Genomic DNA, 19153 nt, shown 5'->3' with positions numbered 1-19153 from the left:
TTATCATTTTGCAAATTTTTATGTTTTCCTTCTACATAGCCTTCTCTGTTGCATTAAAGCCTTTTCAAACCATTTTCCCTTTATGTTTGCTGTTCTTTACAGATTCTGGTCTGAGCAGTCCTCAGAGTGAAGCAGATTTTGACTATGAAAGTTAGTCTCTACGCTTTTAGCATTTGCGTTCCAGCTATCTTTATCTTTTTTTTCCCCAGCACCGCTTGCCTCCATTTACAAATACATAATTTGCATTTGTTTGTTTTTTCACATGATGCAGCAAAATTTCAGCTCTAATTAATCTGATGTTGGTTTCAATTGGTATACTGAGCTGTTTTTTTTGTTCCTTTTCTTTAATTGGATGTCAGTCACGATATTCACTTGGGCTGTTGGCTATGCATTAATCCACCATGCATAAATAACCTGTGATCACTTCTGCTGATGAAGAGATGGTTGAAAGGTGTTTTTTTTTTAATCACAGGGGTACAATCTCTGTTATCCCTCTCCCTCCCCTTCCTCACATCCTCGTTGTTGTTCTCCCCTCTCCTTTCTCCTCCTCCTTCCACCACCACTGCTCCATTTCCATTCTGATCTAACGGGGTCTTTTCTGTGCTCAGAGATAACGAGCAGAATTAATTAAAGCGGTGGCAAACAATGGCTCGACATTTGATCACCACCTCCCACCCCCACTCACTGCAAAAGGATCATCCGAGAGAAAAACCTAGACTTTCTGGTTTTCCTCTCCCCCTTTTTCTCCCCCCCTTCCCCTGCTTTATTTTCTTTGCTTACCCACAGACAGACTTCTTCCCTTTTATATGGAAATTCACAACATCATAAATACGCTTTTGAAGAGCGACTGCTTTGGCTTATCAGAAAGAATCATTATATTTCTCAGGCGTATCGACTGCGGATTGGGAGATTGGAAATGTGTAATTAGACACTAGTTTGTTTTTCTGTGTTCATTGATCACGCTGTTGATTGCAGCGAGAAGAAAAAATGGAAGAGTCTGTATGTGGATAGAAAAAATCTGTGGGTGACGGGGGGTGGGGGGGTGGGGCTGTGTCGAAGGGAAGGATGCGAGCTTCGGAATGGGGGCGGGGAATAACAACAGTTTGTCCTTGAGTGACTTTGCTAGATTACAGGTCACGCCAAAGCCTAGTTTTGAAAGTAAATCTTTTCTTGGATAAACACTGCAACGTGCAGTGTTGTGTTGAAGAGAGACATGCGAGCTGTGGAGTGGGGGTAGGGAATAACAACCATTTATCCTTGAGTGACTTTCATAGACCACAGGTCAGTGCAAAGTCTAGATTTGAAAGTAAATCTTTTAAACACTGCAACGTGCAGCACAGTTTCAATTGCATAAATGACAAAATGAATATGTGAACAAATCAGGCACGATCAACTCATTTGTCGTAAGAACAAAACAAATGGGTGAGGTTGAAAAGGTACACAGATAAGTTTCCCAAAACGTGCTAAATTCTGAGGGGCTGAACAAACACTGGTATATATAACCTTCAACCCATCCCACTGGCTTTGCATCATGGTTTATTTGGATGTATATATAAACACTTTGGCCTGATATATCTCTCTAACCATAGCAGGCACTTATACATGCAGACAGTAATGTGGGCAGCACAAACTGAAAGGAACTGATGGAGTTTGAGTACGTCTGTAATGCTCACACTCTCACAAACACACGTAGACACTCACACAGAGTAAACTACACAACCATACACACACGCACACGAAAACCCAACACAAACATTCTTTGATCTCCCCTCAAACAACCCGCTCTTATTCTCTCAAGGAGAAGTGAGGGCCCCTCATTTGCATACGCATTTAGGTATTTTGCTCATAGCTTCTGATACCTTTTCCCTTTCAATTTCAGGCGAGGAAACTGGCAACCAAATCTAATTTGCAGCATTTCCTCTTTTTTTCTTGATGCTCATCTCAATGAATTCCCATACCAGAAGTGATTAATAACTCTGTCTCATCCTCAAGTGGTGCCACCGCAATCTGCATGCTTTGTTAGCTCATTGAGAAACTTAACTATGAATCAACACACTGTTTTGTCCAAATACATTAATATAATTTGAGTTCTCTTGTTACTTTGCAAGGTTTTGTTTGAGTTTATTAAGTTACTGAATTAAAAGAGGAATTCAGCGCAAGCTTTAGAAAATAGAAGAGCACTATTAAGTCCGTAAACATCATTTGAATGATCCATTAAGAAGGGCATGGGTGTTTTTTGCCCAACTCCTTTGTCAAGTTGTCTGTTAATGCAGTGTGTCCATTCATTTTCCAGAGAATGTCACGCCATCCACTGTCATCTCCATCTGTCTCATATATGCATTGTAATCTTTGTTAATCTTCATGTAATTGACGCCAGCCACATCGTTCTCTCAGAGTAAAATAAATTACCATTACTAATGAAGACTGTCAGCACAGAGAGTTGGGCTCCCCCTCTTAAGCGCAACAAAAGCAACCAAAACATGGGTGACCCCCTTGACACTGGGGGAGGATATTAAGTATTGTCAAAAAAGGAATATTAAGGATGGTTAATGTGATTATGTCGATTTGCACACCCAATTAAGCCCGGGTAACTTTTTTGTTAGGAGATGTCAACATTTTGTCGACCTTTGACCTCGTCACTCAGCAGGAAAAAAGGCTTCTTACTAAAAATATGAAAGCATTAAGTATTGCCAGGCCACATGCAGGGACAGAGCCACAATCTATGGCTGCTCCATATTCCATTACATGGCCTCAGCATTATGCTCCTAAATGGATTAGTGACTGGAGTGCACAGCAGTGCTGATAATATTGTAGCAGCAGCAACACAATATCCAGTGGGTATTGGAGCTAGCAAAAAAGAAAAAATCTCACAGTTTTCTCGCCCAACTGAAAAGCTAGTTCTTTCTGTGAATTCCTCTGTATAAATGGCAGAAGGATTTAGGAGAGAACGTATTGGACATGCGACTGAGAATGCTTCTTTTTTGTGTGATTTTGGAAGGTAAGCAGTGTTCATCTTAGAGCCAGTGTTCGCTGGTTTGAGGGAACCAGGAAAGGGTGGAAACAGCAGCTTGCTTGCTTTGCACTGGCTGGCTGGAATGGAGCAGCTCACTGTGTCACTCAGCATCACTCACACTTCCTAAACCTCCTTATCCCCCTCCCACCTCCCTTCACAAGAGCCCCCAGGTCAGGGCTCCATTTTAGAATAAGCACCTTTTTATAGAGGCAACAGTCAAAATTGGTCACTATGCTAAAAACACAGCACAACAAGAGCATTATAGATTAAGGATACGGTACAAGCAGGCCTGTGGGATATCTTGGGTCTGATCCAGATTGAAAGACTGTTTCATACTTTTCTTTCATCTCTCTTTTTGATTGGTCTAATCAGTGCTAAAAGTAATAAAGTTTAGATGTTAAAAATAACAATATATAGTATTCTTTTAAAGGTAACAACAAATAACTAAGCTGACTTGAATTTGTTAGATCCCCTTTAAGTAACACCATCTTTAAAGACTAATTTCCATTGCAAAGCTTTTCCTAGATCCAGTATTGAATTTTATTCCTCTTTGTGGATAGCAGTTGTGCTAAAAGGAAATGTTGCTTTTGATTATCTTCAGTGAGGAGTACAAGGGATTTTTGTCAACATAAGCATCCCATTGATTCAAAGCATAAAAAGGCCTGTCGTGTTTCTTGTCTCTGATTTCACCATCAGAACCTTACATTTTTCATCTCGTGTCATATTTAACTAATTTCCCAGGCTACTAAAAAATTATTGATGCCTCTGAATGTTTGAGCCATAATTGGTTTGGGTTTTTCTGGCAATACTCAGCAGCTATTGGTGCTACTGGCCCATCAATCTGTCAACATCATGACCATTGTGGGAATACAATTTGGTCTGTGGGTGTATGCTACTAGCTGCTTTGGTTAAATCAGCCTTGCTTGACAATTTTAGCCATTTTTTGAGCTCTGGCCTGGTCCAAACAAGTGCCTATAACATCACCGGTCAGTACTTTTTGCTGTGTGTGATATTCGCCATGTCCTGCACAAGCTTCCTCACCACTAAAACCCAACGTCCATTGTCATGTAAGCAAGAAATTCTCACTCATAAATGGTGTGTTGTATGATTTTTAAGTCGTGAATTTGTGTCCTGTCTACAGCACCAATGAACTTTCTTTCCTCTCTTCCCCTGTGTGGAATTTTTCCTCTCCATTTTTTGGCGAGCAGGTATGATGAATCATCCCCCCATCCCTATATCAGAGCTGGCTGAACACACGGAGCTTCTCAAGGCCAACGACAACCTCAAGCTCTCACAGGAATATGAGGTGAGTGCGGCCAAAGGTTCAAAGCTCAAAGTTTCTTCTGAGTATTGATTTCTGTCTGATTGTGTTTTCATTGCAAGGGGACACAAAGGGTCCCTCTCTATCACCAGGGAAATGACTGTTTCTCTCCCTTTAAGTCTTTTTTCCCCTTGCTTTTTGACAATATTGTAGCTGATGGTGCTTCTGCAATTACAAAATATCAATTGTGCTCAGCTGCTTATTTCCCCAGATATAATCGCAGCCTCAATATGGCAAAGCAAGACAATTGTCATTTTCAATGATATAAATTTCTCTCTGCAGGTTGTTGCAACTCCTGAACTCCCAAATGCAATTTCCTCAGATTCTTTGCTAAATAAAAGAATCATTCTACTGTAATGCATCCAGCTCTACTGTCAGGAAACATGGATAAAAAAAGAAGTTGAATATGTCCCTTTGTGACATCAGTGAAAAATAGAAACACATAAATTGGTGTTAATTAAATATACTTGAAAAATTACACCTAATTTAAAGTACAGAAATAACAGTACTTATGAAATTTAATAAATTACTCTGTGAGGGGATAAATTAATGAATGTTTTGAAAGTCCTTCACACACAATGTTGAACTTTCCTCTACAACAGAGATATAGTCTGGTGTTTTAAGCCGAACTCCACTTAGAATAGAATAGAATAGTACTTTATTGATCCTTGACAGGAAATTGCTTTGTTATAGCAGCAGCACACCAACCAACATAAAATATAAATTAAAATAGAATTACAAGGGACAAGTGAAATCAAGTGAAAGAAAAACAAGAGCCATACAAAATATACAGAATATTACACAAGAGTGAGGGGATAAATTAATGAATGTTCACACACAGCGTTGAACTTTCCTCTACAATTGAGATATAGTCTGGTGTTTTAAGCAGAACTCCACTTAATGTGTTTTTGGGAGAAATGCACACTGGCAGTCAGGCTTTAACACAGTATGTCTCTGTGTGTGTGTGTGTGTGTGTGTGTAGAAAGGCTATCTGAGCTGTCTGAGCTCTGAGTCCGTGGCGGTTATAAATGACACCAGAGTTGATTAGAAATCAGGAGCGCTGAATCAGCTCTCGTTTGCATACAAGCAATATCCCCTCCTCGCCATCCCTAAATCACCGCGCCTGTCGCCTCGCTGCACGCCAGGCTAAGGTAGGAAGCGGGTACACCAGCAAAGATTGCCGTCATCATGCCTGCAATCCAGTATTTCTTGGGTATCTATTATTCATAAATCCACATCCGGGCTGTGTACCAAATGGACAAACGTCTTCCATTCGGCGAGGGGAGGGAGAGACGAGAGACATAATGCCAGAGTTGACGCTTTGTTACAACTACAACTTCTAATTACTTGGCTTTGAGAGAGCGTTACACCAGCCGCTCTTCTCTTCTTATGTTTTTTTCGCTCTCTCTCTCTCTCCTTCTCTCTCTCTGTCCCCCCCTGCCCCTGCGCACAGCCACCCCCCAGGAAAAATAAATGACCAAATTAAATAGAGAAGTGTAATTTTAATTTTGTTATTTTCTTGATGAATGGCTGCTCGTCCGGGCGCCCCAGCTTGCCAAGCACAGCTCTACGGGGCTTTGACTGATTGGTTTTTAGCCAGGCGGGATGTGAGGGAGGAGGAAAAATGGAAGGAAGAGAGGGGGAGAGAGAAGAGACGAGAGAGGAGAGAGATGAGGTGGGGAGGCTTGGTTAATGATGAGGATTCAGCGAGGGGAGAGAGAGCACGGAGCGCCACAGCTGGAGAGCGGAGATGAAGAGGAGATAATCTGACATACAGACGGCAACGAAAAGGCAGCTAGAGTTCCTACTTGACGATACAGGAGCTGTAGAGTTTGTTGACTGTCTACTGTCAGCCAGTTATGTCCTGAGACACTATCCCCTAGACAGGAACTGTCATTCATCTTCAAACATGTCATCATGGATCATGAGGAGGAGGAAGAGGGATTCTAGTTGTTGCAGGAAGAATGGAAGCAATTATTATTCAATTAGTTTTGAAATCATTTGATGTGGTTTTCAGTTTTTGAACTGAAGGATGTTTCTAGGAAATGACCTCAATCTTATGTGCACACACACACATACTCAAGCTTAAGGTAATCTAGAAAGAAATGGAAAATAGCAGGATAGTTAGGTGGGTGAGTGCCGCATAGAGGGACTGCAAACATCAGAGAGAAGATGGGAGATGGAGAAGGCGATAAAGACACAAAGAAGTATGGACAAAAAAGTGGAGGACTTTGAAGATGAAGAGATGCAGATAAGGAAAATGGGGACAAGGAGAGAGGGATAGAGAAAAGAGAGGGCAGAGAGGAAGGAAAAACAAAGATGGAGAGAGGCTAAGACAGAGGGAACCTCTGATTGCCGTAACGATTACATGCAAATTGTTAGATCACGTTTCCTGCTGGACTTCATTCAGCTTCAGTCTCTCTCCCCAGCCACCCCCTCACCCCACCCTACATGGTAACTGCAAATATCCCTCAATCCTCCATCCCCACACCAACAGACTGCCAGATGCCTGTAAGCAATGAATCGTAATGGAATACTTAATTATCCTGACAAGGGGACATAATATTTGTCCGGAGTTCTTGTATTTTAAAGAGGCGGATGAATTTGTCTTTCGCCCGAGTGTCGGGCCTCGCTCCACACCCTCCCCTCAAGGGGTAGAGCTGCAGCCTTCATCAATATTGTTATTTGTCATTATGTACCTGCCACATTAATGATCTTGACAAAGTACTGTATGCAACTGCTCTGAGTATTTAAGCCAGTCTGCAAGCAGATTTTCATGATACCATGTACTTTTTCCTTTGGGGAAATCACCCTCTCAATCTCTCCCTCTCCCCCTCCTTCCCCTCTGTCTATGATAACATTCCCTTTGCATTGTTATTGCTCAGCTCCTCTTACAGCTCTCCTGATTTCTTCTTTGTGTGTGCGTGTTTTGCCTGTCTGTGCAGTCTATCGATCCAGGCCAGCAGTTCACCTGGGAACACTCCAACCTGGAGGTGAACAAGCCCAAAAATCGTTACGCCAACGTCATCGCCTACGACCACTCGCGAGTCATCCTGGCTCCCATCGAGGGTAAGGCTCACCCATCCTCACACTCTGCGCCTTCACCACCCTCAGAGATGAGCTCAGCTCTTTGTGGGATCATTAGGGAAATCCTCGTAATTACAGAGTTAATTTAAGTAATTAGGAATTTGTACTGAGCAGACATACACGATCCAGATGGGACTAGACAGTGAAGACCAAACTAGAACAGTACAGAGCAGTGCAAACCAGAATGTGTTGAATACAGTCAATACAGTAGGATGCTGTATTTTATTGCACTCGGGAATAGAATAGCATAGATCAGAAATATAACATGTACAGACTGGACTGGACTAGATTACAGTGTTGTAGCTGAATTGGTCATTAACCAGGAAAGAATGGAGGATAGCAAGAAAGAAATTAAAGAAATGAACCACCAGGCTGGATTACACAATTATGATCTTCAGTCAACAGAGTAAGATGAAGCCAAACAGAATAAAGAGAAGATAATTCATAGTATGTGAAGTTCAGATTCAGTTCAGCCCGTTTTGATTCCCAGCGAGCAGTGATTTTATAGAACAAAACTGAATTTCGTTGGAGGCTAAACGGAGGACTTGTTTCAGCTCAACTCAGACCTGAGCAGCTAAGCCGTTTATGGAATCATATTATTTTTGGGAGTGAGGCGAGGACTTGTTTCAGCTCATCTTTTACAGGGCCCAGTCAAATCTCACACTCTAGAGCGGCCCGGGAATTTAACCGGCGTTTTCACCTGTCCTATTTGTCTCATCAGATCTGCCCCCCTCTCTCATGACTTCCCTCTAACTGTCCACAGACACAGTGCTGAGAATTCTTGGAGCCAGAGAAACTCTTCCTCTGACTCCTAAATCTCATGGGACATTGTCAGAGGTAGTCACCCGTTCACCGCCGACATTGTTCTGGCGTTGCATCACCAGAAGAGCTCCCGACTCCTTCAGTTTGTGCCAAACTCCTCAGCTCTTTCCTTTTGTGCGAGCTAACTGCTCCGACTAGAATTTCAACATCTCGCAATAGTCAGGCCAATTTGAGGGTGCGACAACATGCATAACAAAATTATCCTAGGGAAAAAATGCCTCGTCCATAAATACATAAATTAATCAAGTCTGAAATTTCTATTTTACACTGCAGTGATTTTGCCATTAGTCGCAGCAGTAGAACAATTCATGCACGCCGCCATTCTCTGTTCACTTAGCTATGACTAAAGCCAAGGCACCACAATCGGATTGTGCGACGTGGTACCCGTTTTAATGACATTTGCCTCTCCTTTTTTCTTCTTAATTTTCATTCTTTTTTCTTTCTTCTCTATTTTTCCTTATACTCTCTCCTCTCTTTCTCTCTCTGCCGCTCTTTCTCTGTCTTCCTCTCTTTCTCACTCACTCTTTCTTCCCTCCTTTCTCTATCTCATTCTTCCTCTCCACCCTGGTTGTTGTCCTCACTGCGTCTCCTCTCTTAAATTAGCCCAGTCGAGTGTTTCATTGTTTGTCGCCTGAGTGAGGAGACGTCAGTCAAAGAGACGTGACTCTCCAACACAGATGCCACCACACCGGAGTCTCTTTTCAGCTGACGGGGATCGTAGAAGTTGGTTAAATGAAGACTGGCGATGTTCTGTCTTATCACTGTCAGACGCCATGTTAGACATACTCTAATCGCAAGATTATCTCTTTGGCTTAAATCTTTTCCCTAGAATAACTTCAAAGTTACTGAGCCTGTAGTGACTCTGCACCAAGCTTGAAGAAACCTTGATTTTTTTAGGATGCAGGACAGTCTACGCCACCACAACATCCTGATTCCCTCAGATCAGAGCTTGATGACAGTTTTGTACTGCACATGCTGAGACTAGAGACTTGTTTCACACTTGGTATTATGAGCAGTCCTGATGAAGCCTCACAGTGAACTACGTATTTTAGCTTTGAAGTGTTCTGGTACTGCTGCAGACACATTAAAGGACGCCACAGAGTACTTTGATAGTTGCATGCAGTCACTGGATGCAGGATTTTGCGACAGAGCCTACCAGTGTTATATACATCCTTGGCATTAAGACATTGCCATCTATGCAGCGATGCAGAGGGGTTCCTCACGGCTAGGTTTAGTGGAACTGGTGTGTAACAGAGCATGGGTGATGGGCCGAGAGGGATGGGTGGCTGGATCTGCCTCCCAGCTGTGAATGGCTGATATACTCCTTGCTATCCTCCATCTTCCAGCACATTCCAGCTGTGGTGGTGGTAAATCAGATGGAGGCTAAGCCATATCTCCAGAAACCAATGCAGAACCACCAGATGTGCAAAAAAATAAAATGATAAAAGAGCAGTACAGGAAGTTGTGACAGTGAGGTAGCAGCTGCATTTGAATCCATTTAAATGGAACAACAACTGAGGTTTCTTTCAGCTCTACAGTAGCAGAGTGGGAGAAAGGCTGTGAAACTGTTTTAACATCTTATTTAATCTTGTATTATGTCTCCTTTTTTCCAAGGAATAATACCTGTAATATTTTAAGTCCCAAAAGCTGACATGATCTTGTGTTTCTTAAGACAGTGCCATTTGTCTCTGGAAAGTTCCAAATTTTTAACTGATCTCAGCCAGTTTTCACTTGTTTCAACAAGAAGAGGTGTGAGGACTCATTACATAAGTAATTGTCTTGTTTTCTTCTCCAGTCTAGAATCTTTACACCTTCATTGATTGGGAAACAGGGTCAGTGTGTGTAAAAAGTAGAAATTATTGAGGCAGATGGCACAAAACTAAAGGATGAAAATAACAAGTCAAGTAGTATAATGAAAAAGTGAATTAAGGCAGGATTAAAAATGTGCCACTTTCATCTCTTTTTCCTGTGGTCTGTATCTAGGCATCACAGGTAGCGACTATATCAATGCCAACTACATTGATGGATACAGGAAGCAGAACGCCTACATCGCCACCCAGGGTCCTTTACCGGAGACGTTTGGGGACTTCTGGAGGATGGTGTGGGAACAGAGAGCAGCCACTGTGGTTATGATGACCAGGCTGGAGGAGAAGTCACGGGTAAGTCCGCTCTACCGATTTTTGGAGTAATGCTGGGTTTCTGGTTTCTTTTTAAAGCTTCCCTCCAGTGACCTCACAAACCACTTTAAAATGTTTTTTTTTTTTTTTAAACTAAATCTCAAAATCACATCACTGGTTCACAAGACCAAGCACAAGAACTAGCTGCTGAAAATGGCACAGCTTTGCGTTGATTTCCCAATTATACACCTGAACGTCATTGATAGGTAATCAGACTTCATTTTCTTGAGATGGATTGCTTTCACTGGAAGTGTGGAAGTTTGAGTGGGGCGGTGAACGCAGCAGGGGAAGGTGATAAAAACAGTTAACTCAAAGACAGCCTACCTGTGCACATCTGATAAGTTAGACCATGTATCCACTGGGAGCATCTCCACGGACTTGGCTATGTTTTCTCTCCTTATTTGCAGTGGAAACTACAAGCTGTTGCATGTTCCCTACAGCGCCAAGAGCTTAGTGAGTTTTAGCTCTCAGACTGCACAGTGCAGGAAACTAAAATGAAATTTTAAGCAACCAGAGTGCCATGGAGTTTTTGCAGTACCTGTGACCACTGCCTCCCACAGCCATCTGTTAATAGTGGAAGTTAGAGGGGAAAAGTGGGAGAGAACTGGAGAGAACAATGACTGACTTTCAGTACAGAGGAATAAGATGCCAGGGCGTGATTACATTACTCCACTTTTGTTTGTTTTTTGTCTTCTTTTTATACATTCACATCCATGGAAGGTAGCCACAAGTGTGCTGGAAAAGTGTTCTTTGGAGGGGGCTCACCATGGTGTCCTTCAAAAGGAAAAGATCTCTTTCCACAGTTAAAAACTGACCAACCTTTTTGAATCATGCCAGTGATTTTCACACTTCACATTTGTTGGCCAGTTAATTCTAGAAAGGAACAGAGAAGGTTTCAGAGAAGGAAGGCAACAGCAGCACTTTACAACCACAAACTATCAGAAGAAAAACAAAAAATGTTGTAGAAATAATGGCACCTTTTACTAGGATAGCATTAGTAGAAAGCACACTGGAGGTCTCTGAAGTGTAAGGTAAGTAAGGAAGTCTCTGAAGTGTTTGATATTAGTCTCATTTGCCCATAGTGATAGCGAGTTGTTATGTAAACAAAGTCCCTGTCGCATGACCCATTTCTCTGAATTCTGAGTTGAAAATACAAGTATCACAAAAGAAATAAATAAAATCAATGTGATAATATGCTTTGCTATCAAGGAGTGGACTTAAATGTCAAAAAGCCAACTGCAATGTTTCATCCTGTCAGCTCAGACCTGTGTCAACATCAGGCTCACTCACCCCAGGTGTCACCCACTCATTTTCCTTCCCTCTGTCCCTTCTCAGTTGTTTACCTATCTTGCATCCTGACATGCGCGTTCCACTCCTGTCAAACGTGATCAGGATTAGCGGGCGGTGGAACTTGAGTGTCAGCTTGAGCAGGAAATGGAAGAGAAAGCTGGAGAGCGGCGCCTCTCCCTCACTGGCTGTCACATCTCATCAGATGTCTGCCAGCGCATCACGCCCCATATTGAATGAATCTTTATTAAGTGGGCTGACAGGGGTGGGCTTGGGGAAGCTGGTGTTGTATTTTTCAGATATACTGTAAAGCCGCTGTACAAGAAGCAGCCAAAAACTCTCACCAAAAACTTCTTTAGACAAATAGGAGGTTCTTTGTGTGAGGATCTGAAATGGTAACAGTATATTAAGCTTTTATTTTGACAGATACTGAATTGAGAAATGATTGTGAAGTGATTAAGTTCTTTAAATTCTAAATTCAGCCCTGTGCTCTGATGTTTTTGCATTACTGGTAAACATTTCTGATTTAGGGGAGGATGCAGGCAGGATTTGTGTAAGGTTGATGTGGTGTTTCTCAGATGCAAAATAGAGAGAAGCTACCCTGTTGTTTCTGTCAACACCACCTGGTGTTTTAATCCTCAGGAGGGTTTGCTTCATGAGCGGTGCGTGATTTGAAATTTTCTGTTCTCCTCTGTTGATGTGCATGATCGTGTTCATTAGTACAGACACCTTTTAATAAAATGTGATGTATTGCAGCTAATACCTCTGTGTCTTCATGTGTCTGTTTGTCTGTCCCTCTTTCTCTCAATTCCTCGGCCCCAGATTAAGTGTGACCAGTACTGGCCCAGTCGTGGCACAGAAACCTACGGTATGACCCAGGTGACCCTGCTGGACACCATAGAACTGGCCACTTTCTGTGTCCGCACTTTCTCATTGCACAAGGTAGGACGATCTTTCTCTGTCACTCTTGTTCTCTCTCGCACACCAATGCTGTCTACATCTGCTCCTTTCTCAAATAATACTGTAACACACCAGGAAGGACATACAGAAAACTCTAAAATGGACAGTGCTCAAGCATATCTAAGCAAAAAATACAGCCTATTGTATTTATTATAAAGTTGGATAACACTGAACAACAATATCCTTCTTCAGTGTGTGCCCAGACACTGCTTATAAAAACACAGACACACAAAGTTTACATAAGCAACAAAAATTATGGCATAAACCATAACCTTTATTTTCCATTCTATGTAAAGATATCTACAAGTACAACCCTTCATCCCAATGTCCTTCAATGTCCGTCCCTCTCACCTTGTTCAGCTCTCCCTCTCTCCTCAATAGATCATCTGATTATGTGCGTCTGCCAAATTGGAGCACTTAGGTAAAGTGAGCAGAAGAGAAACTCAATATACATAATTGGCAGACTGCTCTCATGCCTCTGCGTGCACACACAGACACACACACACAAAGTCAACACTGAACACACAGTCAGATATATACTGAGTCTCAAAACAGATGAAAACATTCTAAAGAGGTGGCATTTGCACATGCAAGCTCACATGTACACATAAAGTCACAGCTGTACACATACAACCCAAATACATGCATTTACATACCTTAACACATATCCATAAATATGATGTCACACACAGATACACACATGCCAGCAGGCACATTGGAGTGCATTTGAAGAACACAAGTTGTTATATGAGCTCTTAGCGCACATAGCAGAAAACCAGCCATGGGAAGAATTAGACATTTCCAGAATTTTCCTCTTAACCCGATAGCGCCACGTTTAAGTCACTGCTGACTTTTTAGCCGGCGTGTCAGCAGAACAATGAACACCAGAGCAAACCAGTGACAGTGAAGATACCAAGATATCAGCAGCCGTGGTGCTTTAACGCTGGCTGGTTGACATTCAGAGCCATTTACATTCTGCCGCTCTCAGCCTCCATCAAACTCAGCGATATGATTCTTTTGCTATCTTTCCCCTGCCTCCTCCTTATAACTGCAGTCATTGCTGTGATTTCTCACTGAGCTGTTTTCACTTTATATCTCTGAGAAAAAATATTTTGTTGGATTTGTGTGAAGTATAAGGTAGCAGAAGCTGGCAGTAGACATAGACGCATACACACACAGTGCATCTATAAAGCAGCACCATGATAACTATCCATATGTATGTGTGTCCTGCAGGGATACAGAATTGTGTCTACTGATAAATCCTTTACCAAAAAAAAGAAAGAAATTTAAAGAAAACTAGCAGCCAAGAACCAATCACATCCATGCAGCCACAGAAACAGGGAATGTCCAAAAAAAAAAAAAAAAAAAAAAAAAACCCCAAAAAACAAACAAGGGAAATAAGAACTAGGTCAGTTTGCTTTTAATTACCACACTCATTTATTCATTTATTCAGCAAGGAAAAAAAGTCCCTCTATCAGGGAAGCAGAAGTACTGCATTGAAATGCAAACAGTACCTCCATTAGAGGATCTTCTGAGAGCAGAGGAGGACAGAAATATGCAAGGGAGATTTTTTTCCTTTCTTCTTATCCTTCCTCTGGATCCCTGCTTGTGTCTTTGATGCGCTGAGAGTTGAGTTTGAGATCGGAGCTGACAGGCAGCTGTGTAATGTGGGTGTATCTGTAGATGTTCTGAACAGCACTAACATAAGAACACAAAGATATAAGCACCTGTACTGTCCGGTATAGAAATTATCATACTTATTATATCACGTTGAGTGCCGTCTGATCAGCTGTATATGTGTGACTGTGCTTCCCAAAGGAACACTCACCCTCCTGTGAACGTAGCTGTAATTGGTGGCAAATGTATTTCAATAGATTATGTAGGTTGAAGGCAAGTGGTTAAACTTCTACACACCACCACCACCAAATCCAACCAACCTCTCTCTGTTTTTTGTCTTTTTTTTTCCCTTTTTCCAGAATGGCTCTAGTGAGAAGCGGGAGGTTCGTCAGTTCCAGTTCACAGCGTGGCCTGACCACGGTGTACCAGAGTACCCGACCCCCTTCCTGGCCTTCCTCCGCAGGGTGAAGACCTGCAACCCGCCTGATGCTGGACCCATCATCGCCCACTGCAGGTCATTAGTAATGTTATTTTGTTAGTGTCGGTCAAAATACCCAAAGTGCCCACTTTTATGTAACTGCAATATCTGTGTCCCAGTGGGACGGTTTCATACTCTAATCCTACACATGGAAGTGGTATTCCTGTTTCATTTTTGCCTCATGCCCAGCTCCCTGAGCATGTGTGTATATTCATGAGCAAACAAAATGGCAGAGCTCCTCCCTATGTATCTGCTATTATACATTACGTAACACACATTATACAAATACACGCTCTCTTTGTTACCAGACCTCCATCTTTTCTTTTCTCCATTGGTCACATCATCGTTCTCTTTAAGGCACTCTCTTTTTCCCCGTTTTCATTCTCTCCACCTCTGTCTCTTTTTTTTCTCTCTTTGTGAAAAGCCTCACAGTAATCCCTTCCCATCTTTCCAGCTTCTCCCTTTTTGCTCCTTAGCCCTTCCTCCTTTTACAAGCAATATTTCTCAAATGGCTTATTCAAATTGAAACCTTCCTTTTTGTCACGCTAAGAAGACTTCAGTGAGTCCAAAGCGCTACACAATAAAACTGAAATTTGACAGCTTGCTTTGCTCAGTCTCCATCACCATCCTCTTGTTGCTCAATCTGTCATTCTTAGTTGTTTTTGTATTCCCTCTCTAGCTATCACTCTGTCTCTCTGTCTTGCTCTCCTGCTCAATTATTTAAAGTGTAATGCCACAACAAATCCGCAAGCATTAACCGGACGCACATAATCACCTCATGTTTTAATATTTTAGCAGTGAGAACAACAGAAAACTACAATTAAATTTCAGCAACACAAAGTATTAAGCACTTAGCATTGGGGAAACAAATATTCATAGGCACAGCACCACGAGAGGATAACACCCTAGAAATAAGAGCAGAGCAGGGAGAAATTAATTTCTATTCAACAAACCTCTTAACACCTTCAACCTCTCTCTCTCTTTTCCGTTGTTCCTTTCAATCCCCCTATAGTGCGGGTGTGGGCCGGACAGGCTGCTTTATCGTCATTGACGCCATGCTCGAGCGCATCAAGCACGAGAAGACGGTCGACATTTATGGCCACGTGACGCTCATGCGGTCACAGCGGAACTACATGGTGCAGACGGAGGACCAGTACAGCTTCATTCACGATGCACTGCTGGAGGCGGTGGCCTGTGGCAACACCGAGGTGGCTGCCAGGAGCCTCTACTCCTACATCCAGAAGCTGGCCCAGGTGGAGAGCGGCGAGCACGTCACCGGCATGGAGCTAGAGTTCAAGGTACAGGAAATGGAGCAAATTTCTTAATAATCTGGTGTGTTATTGTAACTTACATGACAGGGGTTTGAACAGAGTTAAATCCTGCAGTTTTTCATATGTCACCTCATTTTGTGTTCTGACAAATACAGGCACCAAACAATAGCTCAAAAACTCACCTGGCAGACTGAACTGACCTGAAGCCAAGATAGTTACAAACAACATGAATAACACGTCAGAAATAACACGTTAGCTCAGTTTCTGTATTAACTTTTCACCTATTACACTTCATCATTACTAAATAATGAAGACATAAACACAAAGTTCTTAGAGCTCTGTCACCTTGTCTTAAGCAACTCTAAGCCTTTTAAATAAGGCTCGCCGCCAGCTTTATCCACCCAGAAGTTACTTTGAGATACAAATCCAATTTCTTTGCCTTTCATATTTTTTTTTCTTCATCATTATTTGCTTTGCACTTAATTGTGGGTCGCAATAATTGCTTTTTGATTTATGATCACACATTTCGTAAACAAAAAATATACAGTAGCAGTGGTAGTTCTTGACCAACAAGGTCTGGTGAGAAACAAAGGAGACTGTGGAAGACACAATGTGGATGATTACGGTAGCTGCTTGGGTTAATAACGTTTCAGTCGAGTGAGGATGCAGTTTACAGAAAATCCTTACACCTCAGACAAACTGAATTTGGCATTAGGCAAGAGACAGGTTGAAAGTCTCTTTCAGCTTGTTGCTCATAAAGACATAATGGAAACACTGATTGAACACAGTGTCTAACATAGTAAGCTGAAAGAGTTCAGCATTTGAGATAAAGACACCTCTCTTGAAGATGTAATACCTTTTAGCCTCAGGTAAGTAGAGTATAGATTAAACCTGCCTTATTTACATGGCAGCTATTTGTCAGTTTATAAATGCTGTCCAAGTAATAGGATCTCAGATGGACCAGAAAGCAAATCTCCTTTATTTTCAAGCTTCACTTCAGTAATTTAATCACTTAGATATACACAGTTTGAATTATTATTGTATTTTTTCCGAAGCCAGAAAATGGTAATGTTGAAGCCCTCCACTGTTTGGCCACAACGTTCATTTTCGAGGATTTGGAATAATATGCTTAAGCAAAGAAACTGGGTTTAATCTAGCAGGCTCAAGACAAAGGATTTCTGGCTAAAAGCAGCACGGATTTGAATTTCGGTTTGAGCAAGAGAGAGAGTGTGATTTTTTTTTTTTTTTAAAAAAGAAATTCATGACAAAGCAGCAGCAAGTGAGGACAGACAGCCAGACACAGTGTTTACATAGATCAACATTAAAGATCTCAAGAATCATCAAGTTATAGACTCACGTCAGCTTCAGCGCTCCACTATCTGCTGACCTTGAATCGCACACATGCTCACTCTCAAATCATCCGTCATCTTCCCGTTGCCATTCATCAACACGCCCCCCTGCCAAGAAACAATAATAGTGCTGGTGTGTTCGACCTTTTTCTTTTTTTCTACTCACTGGGGCACAATGGTGATGGAATCTCCAGCGCCATCTGTAACAGGGATAATGCTGAGCTGGCGTCAGGAGTCGAACAGGGATTAATAACGTCCACACTACAGTCAGGAAAGAGAGGAGAGGTGTGTGTAAAGAGGGGTGGGGGAGCTAAGTAATTAATACTTGATGATGACAAATAGAGGTGGATGGCAGGGCAAGTAGAGGGAGGAACATTTGGCTAATGAACAAAGGGACGACTGTATGCTAAGTTGGCACTAAGGAAGTGATCCGACAGAACGCTGCACTATGGGGACGGTGGGAGGGCATTGTCATTCTCAGGTGGGAAGTGGCGTCGCACAGTACTTGAGCTGTGACTGGTTGGATTCACGGGAGTTCAGTGGGGAGATGGAACCAAGAAGAGGGACTTGTCGCAAAGTTGTCAGACTAGCGCTTTCTAGCATGTGTGCATGAATAACAAGCATGCTCAGAGAAAGATTTATGCACAGAAAACATTTGTTCACATAACCCACGTGCACAAAAATCTTCAGAAATGTGCAGGACACGAAACACAACACTGGGCTACAGGGATCCATTGGAAATTAAATAGCAAAGGAATGATTTGGTATGCAGCAGCAGAGTTTTAATTGGGATCCAAATGCAAACAAGAAGACAAAAACACTCCTCAGTTTTAGATCAAAATGATGGTGACAGTTTACAAGAAGTTTTAAAAGCATTGCTGCATCATAAACATGAATAATACAATCAAGCATTATGTGGTGCACACAATGTACTAGAAAGATAATGCTTACTGGGAAACTATAAATAATGATGTAAAACATCAAATATAATCTTGGTTAAGGATCTTTGTTTGATGATATATCTATTATTTATTATTTGTTTGTTAATTAAGGTTATAGTGGAAGAAGGATAAAGATAAACAAGTCTTTGTTCCTCTGTTTTTGGTCACTTGGCAACTCCTCCTGTAAGCCCTTGTTTCTGATTATAACACCAGAAATGATTATCCTCGTTGTGGTGTAACATGCCTAATGTATGCAGTGTATCTTCCAACTGAGCAGATATACTATACTATAAAGGGGAAGGAACTGGCAACCATGACCAGAGGTACCCTAGGTGATTCACTGCCCTGTTGGATGACAGGTTGCCAGGTCTGGCTCCGTTCCCTGCACCCTCCGTGGTGTTTGTTCGGTGTAGCTGAGGGCCTCTTTTGCGCTGCCAGGCCACCTCAAGCCTTTCCAGGTGCCTTTGTGAGACACAGATCAAAGGGAGGACAGTAGCGAAGGATGAAGGGATGGGAGGAGATGGAGGAGAAGGGCTGGATGAACTCCAAGTAGTCACTAACAACGAGTTGCTGGTGCTATAGGGGAATTAGATGGAAAGAAAGACCACTTCATTGGGGAAAACAGGGGAAAATGGAAACGTATTCGTGCAGAGGTGCAAGGAGAGACACTGCGTATTTTGACAACCAGTGAGAGACGAGGAGTTCGGGAAATAAATATGCATTCCCTCCTTTTTTCAGTGGGGTCAGTTGGAGCTCATCTCCCTTTCTCACCTGATATGATGCTGCTAGTGTCTTCAGTGCACCATGCTTTTCTCTGGCTGAAAGGGCCC

General features: G+C 42.2%; 1 protein-coding gene across 1 annotated transcript in view; it reads left to right on the top strand.

Moving 5' to 3' along the window:
- Nucleotides 1-19153, top strand: part of ptprsa (protein tyrosine phosphatase receptor type Sa) — a 173701-nt gene that overhangs the window by 140304 nt on the left and 14244 nt on the right. Inside the window, 7 exon segments of the mRNA XM_051077337.1 lie at nucleotides 103-150; nucleotides 4222-4319; nucleotides 7280-7403; nucleotides 10227-10402; nucleotides 12530-12649; nucleotides 14644-14798; nucleotides 15775-16060. Of these exon segments, the coding sequence (XP_050933294.1) occupies nucleotides 103-150; nucleotides 4222-4319; nucleotides 7280-7403; nucleotides 10227-10402; nucleotides 12530-12649; nucleotides 14644-14798; nucleotides 15775-16060 (1007 nt within the window).

This window comes from Lates calcarifer, linkage group LG17 (assembly GCF_001640805.2).
Source record: "Lates calcarifer isolate ASB-BC8 linkage group LG17, TLL_Latcal_v3, whole genome shotgun sequence".
NCBI classification, from domain to species: domain Eukaryota; kingdom Metazoa; phylum Chordata; class Actinopteri; family Centropomidae; genus Lates; species Lates calcarifer.
Note: the sequence above shows the minus strand (reverse complement) of the source record. Positions and strands in the feature narration are given on the sequence as shown.